Source organism: Alosa sapidissima, chromosome 5 (genome assembly GCF_018492685.1).
Source record: "Alosa sapidissima isolate fAloSap1 chromosome 5, fAloSap1.pri, whole genome shotgun sequence".
Lineage (NCBI taxonomy): Eukaryota > Metazoa > Chordata > Actinopteri > Clupeiformes > Clupeidae > Alosa > Alosa sapidissima.
Genome location: NC_055961.1, coordinates 12,714,279 through 12,731,778, shown reverse-complemented (window position 1 = coordinate 12,731,778; position 17,500 = coordinate 12,714,279). Strand labels below are relative to the sequence as shown.

Genomic DNA, 17,500 nt, shown 5'->3' with positions numbered 1-17,500 from the left:
GGGTGAGAGTGATGAGAGTGTTATATAAGTATATAAGTATATATACTCTTTTGATCCCGTGAGGGATTTTTGCCTTGCTAAAGGGCACTTCAGCCGTTCCTACTGGTCAGGGTTCGAACCAGCAACCCTCCGGTTACAGGGCCAAAGCGCTAACCAGTAGGCCATGGCTGTGTTGTGAGTCAACAGACAGAACCATTAAAAAACAACTCATCTTGGAAGATTTTGACAGGTGATCTGTGATCTGCTGGACTGTAATGTAAATTGAAAATTGCACACTTGACTCCAAGACAGTGTGTTTATCATATGTGCATGTATGTGTGTGTGTTTATTGCTAATGTCATTCACAGTTGTAAATAAGGCCTTAGTCTTTACCTTTAGAAATGGCCAACTGTAGCTGTTGGACTTTACAGGTACACCTGTACTGTGTTTGCCTTCGGCCAAACAGGCTCCGGGAAGACCTACACCATCACTGGTCCACATTGTCTGGTAAGAGCTCAAGTATTTTTAACCTCGCTCATTAGATCACAAGCAAACAAGGAAACCTAATTTAAAGCGATCATGTGACATTGGGACATGCACCTGCCAATGCCTTGTCATGTGCACACAATGTGCTGCTGAGAGCATGCAAGCCTTAGCTTTTTGTGGGGTTTGTGCAGTTCTCTGAGGACAGTCAGGAGAGTGAACTGGAGGGTCTGATGCAGAGATCAGTGGCTTATCTTCTTGAGCGAGTGCAGCACTCTGATGAGCTGTTCCAGCTGTGTGCCTCCTACTCTGAGATCTATAATGAGCAGGTGAAGAACTCTTCTCCTCAATGTACTAAACAACCAAAGTGTATTCATGCATTACTGGCCAATAACCATCCATTCTTGCAATGATACTTTAATGTATGTGTGTGTGTGTACATACATTATGATTTATAATAGAAAGCATGTAGTGTATAGTAGTAGACTACTATAAACTAATCACAAGTAAAAAACACCAAACACCAGTAAAAGTTGTACAGAAAAAAGTGTAAGTAAAATCCTCTTCACACAGTTACTGAAAATAAAAAGCAACAGCATAGTAGCAGTACTATTAGAGCATATATTTTGACATGAAAAGTCGAACAGTTCTTTCTGTCTTTTTCCAGGTTAGAGATCTGCTTAACCCTTGGCTGACCTATTCTCTCGCTGTCCGAGGCAGTACAACCTCTGGGTTCTATGTGGAGAACCTGTCTGTGGTTGAGTTCTGCAACCTGGAGGGCTTCATGACTCTCTTGGAGAGAGGTGTGTATATAACAGCCTAGGTTAACTAGAGGTGAAGGCCTCAGTCAAGATAAGGGGATTTTAATGACAGGAATAAATGTCTAGGGCAAATTTTACGTGTTGCTGTGTCATAGGTTTATGTTTTATGTTTTTAAGCTGATGATAGCTATCAAATATGTTAGATATTCACTCACTTGTTCATTTACTCATTCACTCACTCACTCACACTCACTCACTCACTCACTCACTCACTCACATGCACCTTTTTTTTCGCTTCAGGAATGCAGAACAGACAGACATCGTCGCAAACCCAGAATGAGCATTCCAGCCGCAGCCATTCCATTCTGACTCTGTACATCAAGCACACATTGGTAACTACCTCCACACTCAGTTGTTTAGATCCTCCCCCAGCCACACAGTTTTAAAGGATTATTGTTTATGTTTATGTAAACAGCTTTAAAAGATTACTGTTTATGTTTATGCACCACCCTTCTCTGAGTCTGTAATGCCCCTGTCTGGTCCTCCCATGAACATTTTTAGACATGCCCCAGAATATTTTCTCAAGTTTGTTTCTTTCTTACTGACCACCACCCACCACCCAGACTGGTGCAGAGCCGGTCGTGGTGGCTAGGGGGAAGCTGTGCATTGTGGATCTGGCGGGGAGTGAGAGGGTCAAAGACAGAGACTCGGACACGGAGAAGCTGCTGGAGGAGACGGGAAACATCAACCGGAGCCTCCTCACCTTGGGTGGGTCAGACTCACAGAAGACCTTCTAAATGTCATAGCAAACACACCCTGCCATGTCTCATAAGGACAGACATTGACACTTACATCTCAATTCAGGTCAGGGAAGACGATCACAGTAAGACTATTACAAGTGATATTTATATTACTTGTACAACATTACTACTGGGACATGAGTCATGACAAGGCTCTTGGATCCATGTGGACGATAACGTTTTTTTAATTTTATTTCAGGGTTATAAAAATTTCAGGGAATTTCAGGGTTGTGTTCAGGTTCAGTCAAACAAATGTTTCTTGACTTGGCCACATAACAGGAGCCTGTAAGATGTTTGTAAGTCATTTGTTTTGTGTCCTAGGCAAGTGCATCACAGCGCTGGTGGACCCCAAAAAGAGGACTGGCCACATCCCATACAGGGACAGCAAGCTGACCATGCTCCTGTCTGATTCACTGGGTGGAGAAGGCATCACTCTTATGGTATGTTCAAGGCTTTACAAATATAGTGTATGATCAGATGTTTTATGTATGGACTGTATGTATGTACAGGATGTATATATTCCTAAATTATATATATATATATATGTCCATTATATATACGTCCTGGGGGAATTGATGGGAGTGTGACCCAACTTGGCCTGATTCCTATTTTAGGGCGGAAATCCCGGGCTAGAGTGAGGGGCTACGATCGCACAGTTCAAGCTGCTGGAGAGCGGACAAAAACGATACTATGCCCTTTTTAAGATCATAGTAATCAGCCTGACCTCAAAACATTACAGGCCGAAATTCTCTCGATTACCCCTCCACTACTGTGTGTGTGTGTGTGTGTGTGTGTGTGCGTGCATGCATGTGTGTGTGTGTGCGTGCACAGTGTATACTGACTGATTGATTGATATAACAGATTGCATGTGTGTCTCCAACGGCTGGCAACCTCCAAGAAACCATGAACACATTGCGGTACTCCAGCAAAGCCAAGAGGATTAAAAACAAGCCAGTGGCCAAAAGTGTAAGCAAGAGGAAATATATATTTTTGCTGTTGACTATTTCTGTGTTTCCATCTCTCTCTGTCTCTTTATCTGCTCAAGAGAGGGACATAGTGTAGAGTAAAAGCAACATTTGTTATACACCATCTGCTCCCATTGCACCCATTGTATTGTTTATCAATTTATCTAGACATCATGTACTGTCATCTCATTTTTTTTTTATCCTAAAGGATCTTCGAGAACAAATCCTTGCTAGTCTACAAAAAGAGATTCGTATCTTGAAGGAAGAGAATATGACACTACGGCAACATCTCCCAAAATTCCAAGAGGAGTTAGAATCTGGAGCTAGTGGCAGCTGCACAGGAAGCACTGGTATGTGTCTCTCTTCTCTCAACCTTCTTACGTGTCATTTTTAAAATTAAATAATAGATTTCTTATTTATGTTCTGTAATTTGTGTAGACCTTAAGTTTGATTTTATTAATACCGCTCCATCAGTCTAGCCTCCTGAATAAATTATGGCAAGACATAACAATTCCTGGGCAATCTGCCAAGATACAGTATATTTCAGTTAATCAACTATGTTAGTTTTACAGTGTGGATTATCAGCCTTAGCTTGTGACAGTCAGCTAATTCCTGATGCTCTGACATTGCTCCTGCTCCACTGTAGATGGCACTGTTGAGCCTGTGTACTATGATGAGAGGTCTGAGTCCACAGGCTCGGATGCTGGCCTGATAAGCCTCTTGCAGGACCTCAAGCGTGAGATTGATAAACTGCAGTGAGTAGTAGTAGTAGTAGATAACTTTATTGTCCCCGTGGGGCAGTTGGGTCTGCGGCACAGTCGCAAGGCACTTCATGACAGGACATCAGATATATGACACCAAACAAATAGTCCATACAGACACAGACAGACATAACATGAAGAACATACATTACACACTACAATACAATATACACCCTTGGGTATGACCAGGCCAGCTGGACATCTAGCTTATTTTGACTGATTTAAAGCTTGTATGGCTTGTGGTATAAAAGAGAATTTGGATCTGTTCTTGGTCAGGAGGGGTGGACAGAAACGACGCCTAGATGGCAGTAGTTTAAAATGAGATGACACGGGGTGTGTATAGTCACATGCAATGTGTTCCATGCTCGGTAGTGTTATCCCAAGTAACTTGCTGGCAGTTGTAACTGTTTTTCTGATTGTCTTTTTCTGACATTTCCGAACCAGCAAGTAATACAGCAAGTTAAAACACTTTCAATAAAAGCAGTATAAACCATTTGGAGAATTTTGTTATTGACATTAAAAACAAGCAGTTTCTTTAAAAAAAATACATTCTTTGCTGTGTCTTAGTGTGCAAAAGATCAGTCCATGAGTCCCATTCAAGCTTGTTGTTCAGTACAATGCCAAGGTATTTGTAGTTTGTAACAACCTGAATAGTCTTCCCATTGATAAAAGTTGAGCTAACAGCTGAGGACAGCCTTGGCCCTGCAAAGCAGAGACAATTGATAAACTCTTCCTGGCAATTGCACTGTTGGAAAACTTGCTGGTTTATTATCCAGGATAATCTCTCGTAGGTCATCTCTGTTTTATTCAAAGAATGATATTTTAATTGACTGTGGTATCCAAATTCAGATTTCCTCTGCATTTTAAATACATATAAAAGTGAGAGAGACTTTGTAGAGACAATTTACAAACTGTTCCTGTGAATTGCACTGTTGCAAAACTTGTTGGTTCGTTATCTCGTAGGTCATCTCTGTTTTATTTGAAGAATGACTTGTTACTTATTGCACCATTCGAAAAAGGAGTCTAGAGGGAATATTACTCCTGTGATGACTCTGTACCAGCCATACATCAATGTTTGGGTCTGTACAGTGTGTCTATTGTTTATTGTCTATAGGATCCCCATTAGCTGAAGACCCAGCTATTCTTCCTGGGGTCCGACAGTACATAAAGATAATAATTAAGGTAAACATGTATTACATTAACCAAAAACAAAGTACAAATTAATCTACAAAAACTCAGGGGGGAAAAAAACTCAGCATATGTGGAATATCAAGAAGATTTATTCAGCTTGACAACAAATAATTTGGCAAATGATCTGATTTAGTAAGGAGGTGTTGAGTTTCAGGGCCTTTTAATGGATGAATGATTTATGAATTTATTAGTGTGGCACACTGTTTACTCTCCATTCATTTCTCTTCATTATTTTCAAGAGATTATGTAGTCTTGCTGTAAAGTAAATATTTGAAATGTTAGTCTGGCTTCCCCCCTCAGAAAAGATAAGAGATTGCTTCTGGACAAACAGGAGTCCTCCGACCAGCAGAGGGAGTGCTTATCACAGGAGAACGTCAGGCTTCTTCGCAAACTCAGGGATCTGGAGAGGTAAACAGTTATTGAGAGGCATGGCTTGTTACTGGTTATGCTATATGTTAAATGAACATGAAATGAAATTAGATATTTAACTTGTTATCAGTCTGTCTGTACGTGTATATATGTGGTGTGTGTGTGTGTGTGTGTGTGTGTGTGTGTGTGTGTGTGTGTGTGTGTGTGTGTGTGTGTGTGTGTGTGTGTGTGTGTGTGCATGTATTAGAGAGAGAGAGAGAGAGAGAATCACCCAGTAAATCGTCCTTCTCTGTCCCCCACAGGGTGATCTGTAGCTCCCCGCACTCTAACAGCAGCTACTCGGGCATTTCTCTGGACAACGAGGCCAGCAGTGGCAACAGCCCTCAGTGCGTCCAGAACCCCACCGTGCCACAGCAACAACTCCCACCCGTAAGACCCCCCTCTGTGTCCTGCACTCACACTCCACCTGTGCTGGATAGGTAGCAGGTATATTATGGCCTTGACCACGTCAGCGTAGCAGGTTCTCGGACTGATGAGAACCTTCTCACCCATGTCTGAGTGAGAACCCAGTCTGTGCCGTCACAGTCAAAGTAGCCATTAAGGAACATCTACCGTTAATAGATAGAAGTTTCAGAACTGTAATGCTGTTCTCATGTCTTCTGCTACAGCCTACTGTAACTGGTATCCTTTCTTTGTGTAAGCTTGTTGTGTTGAAATGTGTCTGTAGTATTTTGCCAGCAGGGATGTAGTGGAGGCTAAACGCAAGTAAACACAGTTTATCCACCTCTGAAATTTCAGAAATAGAGTTTCCACCTCTTATTAGAGTTTATCCACCTCTCAAAAGAGTTTATAATTGCAACTTTCAAAACATTCAAAAATCACACTGTATTATCCACCTCCACAATATGTACACTCTAGGAACCATTTAATACCACTGGTATTGTTATGAAAATTGGACAATAACCTCCACCATCATTAAACATGTTCTGAAAAATCCGATACCGCACTGTGCAGTCCACCTCACAGAATTCGTAGTTTACCCACCTCTTATTTTACCACTACATCCCTGTTTGCCAGTGAAGTTCTGACGTGTCTTTCAGGATCAGTCTCCTTCTCAGCCACCTTATACCATAACGTACTGTTGCACCTGTTCTGTGGAAGCTCATCAGCAGGTAACTTTAACAAGGACAATAAAGATACTATGTACAAAGTCTCTCTCACTTTGATATGTATTTAAAATGCAGAGCAAATCTTAATTTGACAACCTACGAGATAACGAACCAACAAGTTTTGCAACAGTGCAATTCACAGGAACAGTTTGTCAATTGTCTCTACAAAGTCTCTCTCACTTTGATATGTATTTAAAATGCAGAGGAAATCTTAATTTGGATACCACAGTCAATTAAAATATCATTCTTTGAATAAAACAGATGACCTACGAGAGATTATCCTACCGTATAATGAACCAGCAAGTTTTCCAACAGTGCAATTGCCAGGAAGAGTTTGTTAATTGTCTCTGCTTTGCAGGGCCAAGGCTGTCCTCAGCTGTTGGAGAGATTGGCATTACATGAGGACAGTTATGGAGCCCACCATTTAAATCCACAGGTAAATGTGTGCACAGTGTTGGCTTTGCTATTATCATTACACTAACTTCTACCTAAATGTAAACACTGCATATGTGTTAGGTATCTAATTTCATGTCATAAAAAAAATATATATATATATATATATATATATCAGTGCATGTGAAAATACCCAGTTGTTGCAATCATTACCGTGTGTATTTCCACACAAAATATTTTAGCAGAAGCTCCCTCTGATCCAGGACGGCGACGCTGCCAGACACCCCAGAGCTGTGGAGGGAGGCAGGCAGCCAGGGCGGGAGCACCCAGGAGAGGAGCCCGCCTATGGGGCCTGTCCCCCGCAGAGGAGGAGGTGAGGGTCAGGGGGAGGCCGGGTGTCAAACTGACCCGAAGAAGAAGGCAGACACAGATAATATACAGACAGACACACAGACAAAGACAGAAACACAGACACAGATACAAACAAACAAACACACACACACACACACACACACACATGCACATGGACACAGTCATATCATTCAAGGGCTTTGAGGTCAGTTTTGTGTAAAAATAGTCTTTATCTTTTTTATTCCGGTAGCTGGTGGGTGCCCCAGAAAAACAGGATTGATGTGTAACCCAACTCCTGGTTTAGCTCCTAGCCAGCTCCCCACAGAACTCAAGAGCTCAGGCCTTCAGTGTGTTTAAACAGCAAATTAGCACACTCTCATTTATTTACTTCCGTAAGGTTCAGTAACCCTGACAGAGCACAGACACACACACACACACACACACACACGCACACGCTGTGTGTGTGTCTGTCTGTATGTATAGCAGTTCCATACTGAAAGTATTGGAATTGGAACTTATGATTTTTATATTCATAAGTAGTTTCTGTCTTGATGTTTCTGTTAAGTGTCCTTCCAATATATGAGATGACTATTGTTGTTTTATTCCGTTCCTGTACTGTCCCTGTGTATATCTTTGTGTGACTATGTGTTTAGAGATAAAGTCAAAGTCAAAAGTCAAAGTCAAAGTCTGCTTTATTGTCAATTTCTTCACATGCCAAAACATACAAAGAGATCGAAATTACGTTTCTCACTATCCCACGGTGGAGACAAGACATAAGTCCACAGACAAACATAACATTCAAGTTAACAATAAAAAGTAAATAAGAAGGCACATACATTGAAGAAATAAGAGCAGCAAAATTGGGTTGAAATTGTGCAATTGTGCATAGACAGTCAATATAATAGTGCAAAGTCAGGCCAATAAATGGCTGAGGTAGTTCTGTTTGACCTAAGTAAGCAAGTGGCATAGTGGTGCAAGTTATGTAAGAGCAGCAGAAGTGTGTTGTGTTTTCAGGACAACAGGACAACAACAACAAGTTGCAAAGTGTGCAAAGTGTGCAAGTGTACAAGTGGAGTACTGCAAGTGGAGTAGTGCAAGGCAGCCATTGTGGGTCCAAAGTCCAGGATGTTATGTAGCTGAGGGTGGAGGGGGTGAGAGAGTTCAGCATCCTAACAGCCTGGTGTATGAAGCTGTTGGTGAGTCTGGTGATGCGGGAGCGCAGGCTTCTGTACCTCTTCCCAGAGGGCAGTAGATCAAACAAATTGTGAGCAGGGTGACTTGCATCACTCACAATTGTGGTCGCCTTGTGGGTGAGGTGGGTGGTGTAAATGTCTTTCAGGGAGGGGAGTGAAGCACCAATAATCCTTCCAGCTGTGTTCACTATGCGCTGCAGGGCTTTCCTGTTGTATTCAGTGCAGCTTCCGCCCCACACAGCGATACAGCTGGAGAGGATTCTCTCAATGGTGCCTCGGTAGAATGTGGTCATGATGGCTGGGATAAGAGGGAATATTATGTTTTTCGCTGTTCTGCATGGGTGCATCCCCTGCGTTAGTAGCTATCTGCTTCGGATTGCCAGGTTGGCAGTAATCAGAGTCTGATTCTGATTCATTCGTGTGGTCCACGTAAAATGGGATGACCAATGCCATCTCCCATCAACCTGGAAGGATACTTAACCCCTAACTACTGTACTTCCTTGTCTAGTTAGAACAGCTGGTGGTTCTCTATGCGAAGTCATGCTGTCTCTCCTTTAATGCGCATCACTGTAAATAAAACTGTTCCTGATTTTTCCTACCATTGGCCTGACTGGGTCTTCATTCACCTGTGGTATCAAGATTACCATCAATTCGTACGTCCTCTTTACATTTAGGTTGACGTGTATGTCTCTGGTGTGTACAATAGAGTCTCATCTGATTGGATGGCTACCACCATGTTGTCTCATGTGAAGGAGTCAGGTGGAGAAAAGGGGCTATGCAGAGCGTTTCCAGGGCCTGCTTGAGGCCCGGGGCAAGAAGGCCCAGTCTGTGGAGATGACCGCTGGGAGGCCTCAACAAGGGGATCCAGGACTCCCCCTGCTGGTGAAGAAGAGAGGTGAAACCAGCTAGTCAATTCAGCAAGGTACGGGAGGTAAGCATTGTGGTTTGTGTGTGTGTGTGTGTGTGTGTGTGTGTGTGTGTGTGCGTGCGTGTGTGTGTGTGTGTGTGTGTGTGTGTGTGTGTGTGTGTGTTTATGATAGATAGATAGATAGATAGATAGATAGATAGATAGATAGATACTTTATTGATCCCCAGGGGAAATTCAAGGTCTCAGCAGCATACAGACAACACAAACACATTCTTTAACAGCAGAAAGAGTAATTAAGGTAAGGTAAGGTGCTCTGTGTGAATGAGTGTCATGGTGATAGTGCAATGGTGATAGTGGTCATGGTGATAGTGCAAATGAGTAAGTCCAACAGTGCAACAATGCAGAAATAAAGTAAAGTAAAGTCTATATATGTATATATTTAACTATTTTAAGAAAAGGTATAAGTGTGGCCACAGTTCGGCTGTGGCATGGAGGGAGGGGTTATGCATATGTGCTAATGTGCTAATATAGCACGCAAACAGTGAGGCAGAAAGACAGTGGTAAAAGTGGCTAGTGGACAGACAGTATCCAAACATGGAGGGGGGTGAAGAGGCAGACAGACTATGCAGAGAAGTCTATCTCTCCTCTTCCCTTAAGTGAAGCATTGAACAGTTTAATGGCCCTGGGGACAAATGACTTTCTCAGTCTGTCTGTTGTGCAAGGCAGTGAGCAAAGTCTCCAGCTGATCAGGCTCTTCTGCTTAACAATAGTGCTGTGGAGTGGGTGACAGTCATTGTCCAAGATGTTGATCAGTTTGTCAGGGTCCTTTTGTCAGATAGTGAAGTGATGCACTCCAGTTCAGCTCCCACTACAGAGCCAGCTTTCCTTACCAGCCTGTCAATTCGCCCCGCATCCTTCTTCCTTGTGCTTCCTCCCCAACATACTACTGCATAGAAGAGGACGCTGGCAACAACAGACTGGTAGAACATCCTGAGGAGCTTGCTGCACACATTGAAGGACCGCAGCCTCCTCAGGAAGTACAGCCTGCTCTGCCCTTTTTATAGAGTGCATCAGTGTTGGCTGACCAGTCCAGTTTATTGTCCAGTTGGAGACCCAGATACTTGTAGGAATGTGTATGTCATCATTTGGTGTCATTTGGTGTATGTATGTGTGTGTGATACCCTTCTCCTAAAAGAAAGGATCCTTTCTTAATTCATTTGTCTATGTGAACCAATCCGAAGCAATACAAATAATAATTTATAATGAACAGTCAAGACAGTGGATGATTATGCGTGTGCCTGGTTAGGGTCAGTTGTCAAATCAAACAGAATCCAGGAAAATGGTTGCTGCACCATCTCAGATTTAGGTCCCAAAAGGAACACTCTTACAATGTATGTGTTGAAAATAACACAACTTGTGTTGTTTCTAACACATCTCTATGTCCAGATAGGGACAACACAGTTTGTGTTGTTTCTAACACATTCATTTTAAGATTGAAGATCTGTTCAATGTTTTTGTTCAATTCCAATGTTTTCATATTTTCTTCGCCCTGATTTTAACTCTAAATTCTAAAAAGTATTATGCCTAGCTTGCCCAAACTTTGTAGGATGGAAGACAAACCTATACTCAGTATGACTGCACCATTAAGTTTGTACTGCATGCCCACGGCGTTTATATAAGGCCTTAGATTTGGAACAAAGTATAACCCTATGTGATATTGAGGGTATTATACTTGTTTTTTATACCCACAAATACCCAAATATTCTACAGGCCTTGGTTTTGGGGAGCCATTCATGGTATAGATAAGGTTTAAACAGTCTGAGATGGTGCAGCAACAACCTTATCTGATTTGACATCAAATGACCCATCAGCAACTCAATAGATGGAAAGAATGCAGCAATCTCACATAGTCACAATGAGTGGTCTAGTTCCAAGTCACCATGTGGGAGGCGTCGTTGGTGGATGAGCCTGGGAGATGTCAGACAGCTACAATGATAAATTGTCTGTCCTCAGTACAACAATTCCTATTTCATAGCAATTCTAGGGTGCATCGGGCAATTTTGTGATACACAATACATCACTGCCTTGCCTGAATAGGCGGAAACTGATGACCTTGCTGTCTTCTGTAGCATTAGAGAACCCATGCTGAGTCACAAAGTGGTCATGTGACTTCTGTTGTCAGGGCCAGAACTTATCCATGGCACTGTGTGTGTGTGTGTGTGTGTTTGTGTGTTTGTTTGAGCATTTGAAATTTGTGTTTGAGTAGGAGCATATAGCCTGTTACACACACTTATATGATTGATGGTGTAAGCCTACGATGATTAGACTATTCTGATGAGTAAATCTTTAACCTACAGCTGGACAGCAGGGAAAGAGCAGTGGCCAATGGGAACTCACTGTAGACTTTCATACTATCTTGACTTTTCAACATTACACCTCAGTTGAACAGTCCCTGACTCACCCTGCCATGGAGAGAAATGTCAACCCTCACCTAAATACAGAGAGAGAGAGAGGGAGAGAGAGAGAGAGAGAGAGAGAGAGAGAGAGAGAGAGAGAGAGATGTGGCTTTCATCTGTCTGGCTTACAAATAAAGACAAATCACTCTGTTCAAAAAGGCATGTGATCTAATTTTGAAGCGTTTATATGAGAGAGGCTTTTGTAGTCTCTGTAGAATGAAGACAAAGACAAAGGTGGTCTGTGTTCATAATTGTTCAAATACATTAGACTACATGTGCTAGAGTAGATGCAATGTGTAACATGTATCATATTCCATATGATGAGATTCAGTCTGCAGTGCGTTTTCACAGAAGAGCCATTTTATGTATACAAATGTTTGGTTTCACATCAAGCAAAACATATCACTGTTTTAATGAATTACAATGGCCCCTTATTTGTGTATGTGGGATTCTATTATGTAAGTATGCTAAAGCATAAATATACACACTTACCTCTCATTAACTACCCAGTACAATATTCAGAAACATACAATCTGTTATCTGCTCATAGATTTCATAGACAGTACATTACCAGTTGTGCTCATAATATTGCTCTTTTTCAAGTGTGTTTGCTAAAGATAGCATGATCCCATGCCCAGCAGGCCGCATATGAATACACAAAGCACAAACACACTGATAAGATGCAGATATAAGCAAAGCAAGGAGGGGGCATCTCTGTGTGTGTGTGTGTGTGTGTGTGTGTGTGTGTGTGTGTGTGTGTGTGTGTGTGTGTGTCCTCAGCTGCATCCTCTAAGTCATGTTTCAGATCACCCTGAAATATTATTTTTAAACCCTCAAGTTTGAGTGTATAATGAAAATGTTTAGTGTTTGTTTTCATTGCACAAACTTGAGTTGATCTCATTTTTCTGCCAAGCTGCCTTTGCACCCTAGCCAGTATTTTGCAATGGATCTGGGATAGGGAGGATTTGCATAGTCAATCCGCTTGGTCTGCAGATCCACCCTGTAATATTTATCTTTGGGAAAAAGAGAACCAAAAACATTAGTTAGCATCATACCTGGCTTTGTATTAATTATCTATGTTATGTGAATATTTAGTAAATATTTATATTAGTTATTCATCATGGTAGTTACAGTGGTTTAAAAAAAAAAAAAACTTGTTGCAAGTTGCTTGTGTCCAAAGTGTATTGCTTTGGCACGTACCTTTTTTGAAAAAGTAGACATTCTGAGCAGGCATGGCCTTCTCCTCCACCTCGACCTCATAGTCTGCGTACTCCATTGGGGAGCCGAGGAAGAGGTCAGTGAAGGTCTGGGGACGTCTGCCACGTTCCTTCTTCTCATTACGTGTTGTACTATGGTACCTAATGCACACATTCCATACAAATGTAAAAAAAGAAAAAAGGTATTCTTTATTTTACAGTTTCAAAGTTTCTTTGCTTTAAAGAATTTGTTTTGGTAATTTGTAATAATAAATATACATTTTAAAGAGCGGATTCATTTCCCCTTTGAAACTGACTAACCACTCATGCTGTGGTCACTTCACCTCTCTTCGTAATCCAAGCCAAAATCCTCCCAGAAGAGCGAGCGACTCTCCCTGGTCCTCTGGGCCTTCCTGCCCCTCTGCCTGCCCCTGCCCCTGCCCCTCCCAGCGGAGGGCGCTGTGGTGGGCTTGGTGCTCATGTACAGGCGGCCCACCATGACTGCATCCACTGGGGGCTTGATGCCCACCCAGTCCTTAGAGATGAAGTGAGGGCCTTTGTGGTGACCATCCACTGTGGATGACAAAGTGACTGTGGGTGAGGCGCGAGTATTCGTTACACTGCTTCACTGCTAACATCACAAAAAGAGTCTTGGTAAACCGGTAAGCTGAAATTCTCTCTCTCACACACACACACACACACACACACTCCATTTCTTACGGCCTTGGAAGAGGAGTGTGAACAGGTCGTCCCAGGAGTTTTCACAATACATATTGGTGTAGCTGGTGAAAGACACAGAAGGGGAAGACTTGGTCATGCGGATGCACTCCTCATGAGACGGCTGATGCTGGAACTCATACTGGTAGTACTGGTCACCTGAGAATGAGGACACAGCTACTGGTCAGTTACCCAAGAACACAGCTATGCGAGTTACAGCACAACATGCTTTGTTGGCATACTGTACATTCATTTGCAAACACATTCACCCTTACCTTTGAAGAAGTACACCTTCTCTTTCCCCTTGTGTCCAGGAGCGGGTATGGCAAATGCAGCATCCACATCACTGGGAATCTTCTGGAATCCCACGGCTATGTCCCTTGGGTAGTCCTCGTCCAGGACATCTCCATCAAATCGCCAGTATTTATTGCCCTGTGAAAAACATTTCCATTAAGTCATACAGTCACCCATATTAACAGCTGAAGTTTACCGGCACATTTAAATGCGTGAGGATTAAATGCAAAAACAAACCTATTTCACATTTACAATTCTGAAAGCACCAGGGAACCATGACTTTCGATGGTCTGACATCTTCCTCACACATGACATCCCATCTTGGCACTTCCACTGCAATGTTTACTTTGTCTTAACCAACATACTTCCAGAGGTATAGAAATGTACCTTGAAAAGGTATGTTTTCCCTTGGCAGTTGATGCGGGTGAAGGCTGCATCAATGGGGCCAGATATTCCCCAGACATCCTTGATGCGTTTGGGGTAGCCAGGCTGCACGGACCTCTCATCCAGCTCAAAGAAGTAGTCACCTGAAACATGCATCAGATATCATGCAAACAAGCAATCAAAATCATTCACACACACACACACAGACAATATATATTTATATCGACATATGCAACACCACTGACCTCTGAAGGCAAAGATGGACCCATTCTTCAGTTGCATGAAGGCATCAAATGTGCGGCCGCTGCAGGTGACAGCATCTGGGTCAGGCGGATCGGTCGGCACCTGTTTGGCGGTGGTGGTGACGATGGTGGTTGGGACGGCAGTAGTCCAAGGAAGGGTGGTTGGATCAGGGGTGGTTACCGCAGTGGCCTCAGTGCTATGTGGCTCCATCTCCGTCTCTGGTACCTCGAAGGTGTCCCCGCGGGCAACTACAAAAGCAGACCACACACTAGGTGACAGGTGAAGACTATGTTGTCAGACTGGGGGCCAAATGCTGAGGCAATGCAATGTGTTTGTTTCTTCAGACAGGAGTTGCCTTGGGAGAGGATGATGGATGTTCCTGACTTCCTGAGAAATGGGTTGACCTTCTAAAGAAATACTCTAGACTAGAGCATACAAGGTGTGAAATACATACAAGGGGTGTATACAAGGAATAAAAAATAACTATCGCATGTGAAGCTTCTTGGTCAAGATGGAAGACAGTTAATTTATGCTATAGGGCAGTAGTAGCATGGAGGCTAAGGAGTTAGGCTGGCATGTAGTAGCCTGAGAGTTGTGGGTTCAATACTCGACTTCCACCGATCTGCGCTAGAGCAAGGCACTTAATCCTGAGTAGCTTCGGGGCAATGACCATTGTAATATAATTGACAAATGTAAGTCGCTTTGGACTCTAGACTCTGCTGAATGAATACATGTATGATGTACACTATCGGTCAAAAGTGTGGGGTCACTTAGAAATGTCCCTTCCACTCCATTATCGACAGAATACCAGCTGAGATCAGTTGCATTGTTTGTTTGTTTTTTTTTAATCAGGGCAGCAGTTTTCAGATTACATTAAGTAAATAATTGCAGAGGGTTCTCCAATGTTTTTCTCAGTTAGCCTTTTAAAATTATATCAGATTTATATCAGATTAGTAAAAACAAAATGTGCACTGGAACATTGGATGAATGGTTGCTAATAATGGGGAATGTAAATATTGCATTAAAGATTAGCCATTTCTTTCTACAACATTCAATAACCCTTTTGCAATTATGTAAGCACATAATGTAATCTGAAAACTGCTGCCCTGCAATGGACTGGTAGTGTAAATGTTATAGAAGCTTTTCAGTGGAGATGAATTATGTGGCTGGGATAGCCTACTGATAAGAGTGAAGCTTCTGAGATATGAGAGCATATCTTCCCATTTGTTATGGCATATGGTTTTGAAAGCACTCACCTTTGTTAACGCATGTGGTATCGAAATCCCCACAACAGCTCTGATAGTATTTGCACATGGTATCACATTGACATTTTTTGCTAGGATCAAAGCTCTGACAGCGGCCGACACATGACTCTGTCAAGAATGTAAAACAATTTGATAGGCTTTAACAAGGACATACAGTAACTTTCTCTGTACTGTCATAAAACAGACAAACAAAAACTTTATACAAGTGAACTTGATCACTCCTTAGTTATCACTAAAACATATTGATGCATCCATCGTCTACACATTGAATCAGAAAACATTAAAACATGCAAAAGCCTGAAGGAACTATAGAGAAAACACTCACGCTCTGCGGCAAATGTGGTGGCCACCACGAGCAAGAGCAAGGCTGCTATTTTCATTTTTGTATAGAACTCAGTGAGTCAAAAACATGACCGAGGAATGAATGCACCCGAATCCAAACTGTGTTTCACTGGCGAATCCAGACTGCCCTCTAGATCAATAGCTCCAAAAGTCACCCGGCTTGTTTGGTTTGTTTAGTGTGCTTTCAAATGTTAGGCTCTTGCATAATCAATAACCTTCTGACATTGGCTATTTCACTCCACAATATAAAGCCTTTTCAAATACGATAAAACTCCTATTTCGCATAAAACAACTAAAATTTACTTTTGACCTATAGGCTACATTATTTACAATTCCTCCTATATTTTTTGTGTTCAGTTGGGGATGCATTAATTAGGTTAGGTCAGTGATCGTCATGGCATGGAACAGAGTGCAAGATAGATAAATAGATTTTTTTTCTCTTCATGCACTCTGACCTTAAATAGCCTAGATAAACTGTTTATGACCAAGTTTCAACCAGCGGCAACACAAATAGCCTTAAACTTATTCATAACTGGATAGTGCCCCTGTCATGCCTAGTGCATTACTGCATTATATCTTTTTAACTAAATATAAGTGTGTTGACCATGGTCCTGAAGCTGACTGCTTGACCTACATGATGTCAAACGTAACAGCAGCCTTGAGCGTTTGTCGATATTTCAGGGTAGGATTTGTGATAGTTTTTGTGTGTGTGGTTCTGTCATGACTAAACACCAATGGTTAACGTTTCATTTGCACATAGCCTATATCATGCAATAATAGGACTTTTCTTGTTCAGGATTCAGGGAATTGTAAGGACATGACTACATTACCTTGCTTGACCTGATGTCCATGGAGGGTATTCATTTAAAGTTTTATCTTCATTTGCAGCTCATGCTGTGGTGTTATAAAAAAAGAGGGAGAGACATTTTCTTTCTTTTGTATTTAAAACTCAAACTTGCAAGCATTTTAATTCATACATCTGTGGTTGTCTGTTTATAGTATAGTACAGTATATATACTCTTTTGATCCCGTGAGGGAAATTTGGTCTCTCCCAATCCGTGAATTAGTGAAACACACCAGTGAACACACAGTGAGGTGACGCACACACTAATCCCGGCACAGTGAGCTGCCTGCAACAACAGCGGCGCTCGGGGGTTTTAAAATGTGTGGTAGTAGTTTGTCACAAGTTCTTGACATATGCGATTTTTGATCATTATCAGATATGGATTCTTGTTACCGTCACAACAAGTCCTATCACTAATGTGACCAGCGCTCTCTCTCCTAAATATATTCAAAGTTTTCCCAAATGCCAATATGCTG

At 42.0% G+C, this 17,500-nt stretch overlaps 2 protein-coding genes across 6 annotated transcripts in view; one reads left to right on the top strand and one right to left on the bottom strand.

The window, feature by feature from the left end:
* LOC121709479 (kinesin-like protein KIF12) overlaps positions 1-11,897 on the top strand; it is a 12,603-nt gene extending 706 nt beyond the window's left edge. The window contains exons 4-20 of one of the 5 annotated variants that reach the window (XM_042092905.1): positions 1-2; positions 411-486; positions 657-791; positions 1,130-1,265; positions 1,524-1,615; positions 1,847-1,991; positions 2,345-2,463; positions 2,885-2,989; positions 3,197-3,338; positions 3,635-3,743; positions 5,241-5,348; positions 5,612-5,738; positions 6,410-6,481; positions 6,837-6,914; positions 7,135-7,244; positions 9,168-9,337; positions 11,641-11,897. The exon at positions 1-2 is cut by the window's left edge and continues 123 nt beyond it. In XM_042092905.1, coding sequence (XP_041948839.1) covers positions 1-2; positions 411-486; positions 657-791; positions 1,130-1,265; positions 1,524-1,615; positions 1,847-1,991; positions 2,345-2,463; positions 2,885-2,989; positions 3,197-3,338; positions 3,635-3,743; positions 5,241-5,348; positions 5,612-5,738; positions 6,410-6,481; positions 6,837-6,914; positions 7,135-7,244; positions 9,168-9,324 — 1,713 coding nt within the window. In that variant the 3' untranslated portion in view covers positions 9,325-9,337; positions 11,641-11,897. Of the gene's footprint in view, positions 3-410; positions 487-656; positions 792-1,129; positions 1,266-1,523; positions 1,616-1,846; positions 1,992-2,344; positions 2,464-2,884; positions 2,990-3,196; positions 3,339-3,634; positions 3,744-5,240; positions 5,349-5,611; positions 5,739-6,409; positions 6,482-6,836; positions 6,915-7,113; positions 7,245-9,167; positions 9,359-11,640 lie in introns of all 5 variants that reach the window. The other 4 variants (XM_042092904.1, XM_042092901.1, XM_042092902.1 and 1 more) reach the window with 4 other exon arrangements.
* vtnb (vitronectin b) lies at positions 11,890-16,324 on the bottom strand. The gene is made up of 9 exons (XM_042092906.1): positions 16,164-16,324; positions 15,830-15,946; positions 14,576-14,821; positions 14,334-14,473; positions 13,928-14,084; positions 13,656-13,811; positions 13,280-13,508; positions 12,940-13,097; positions 11,890-12,752 (listed from the first exon to the last, which is right to left on the bottom strand). Exons 1-9 carry the CDS (start codon positions 16,216-16,218, stop codon positions 12,637-12,639), a joined length of 1,374 nt encoding a protein of 457 aa, XP_041948840.1. The 5' UTR covers positions 16,219-16,324; the 3' UTR covers positions 11,890-12,636.
* Positions 16,325-17,500: the final 1,176 nt, after the last annotated feature.

Excerpts from the sequence above, each read along its gene's own strand:
- vtnb (XM_042092906.1), bottom strand. The coding sequence starts at position 16,218 with ATGAAAATAGCAGCCTTGCTCTTGCTCGTGGTGGCCACCACATTTGCC. Across the intron at positions 14,474-14,575 it reads GTCCATCTTTGCCTTCAGAG|GTGACTACTTCTTTGAGCTG; the intron begins GTCAGTGGTGTT and ends TGCATGTTTCAG. Across the intron at positions 12,753-12,939 it reads TGTCTACTTTTTCAAAAAAG|ATAAATATTACAGGGTGGAT; the intron begins GTACGTGCCAAA and ends TTTTTCCCAAAG.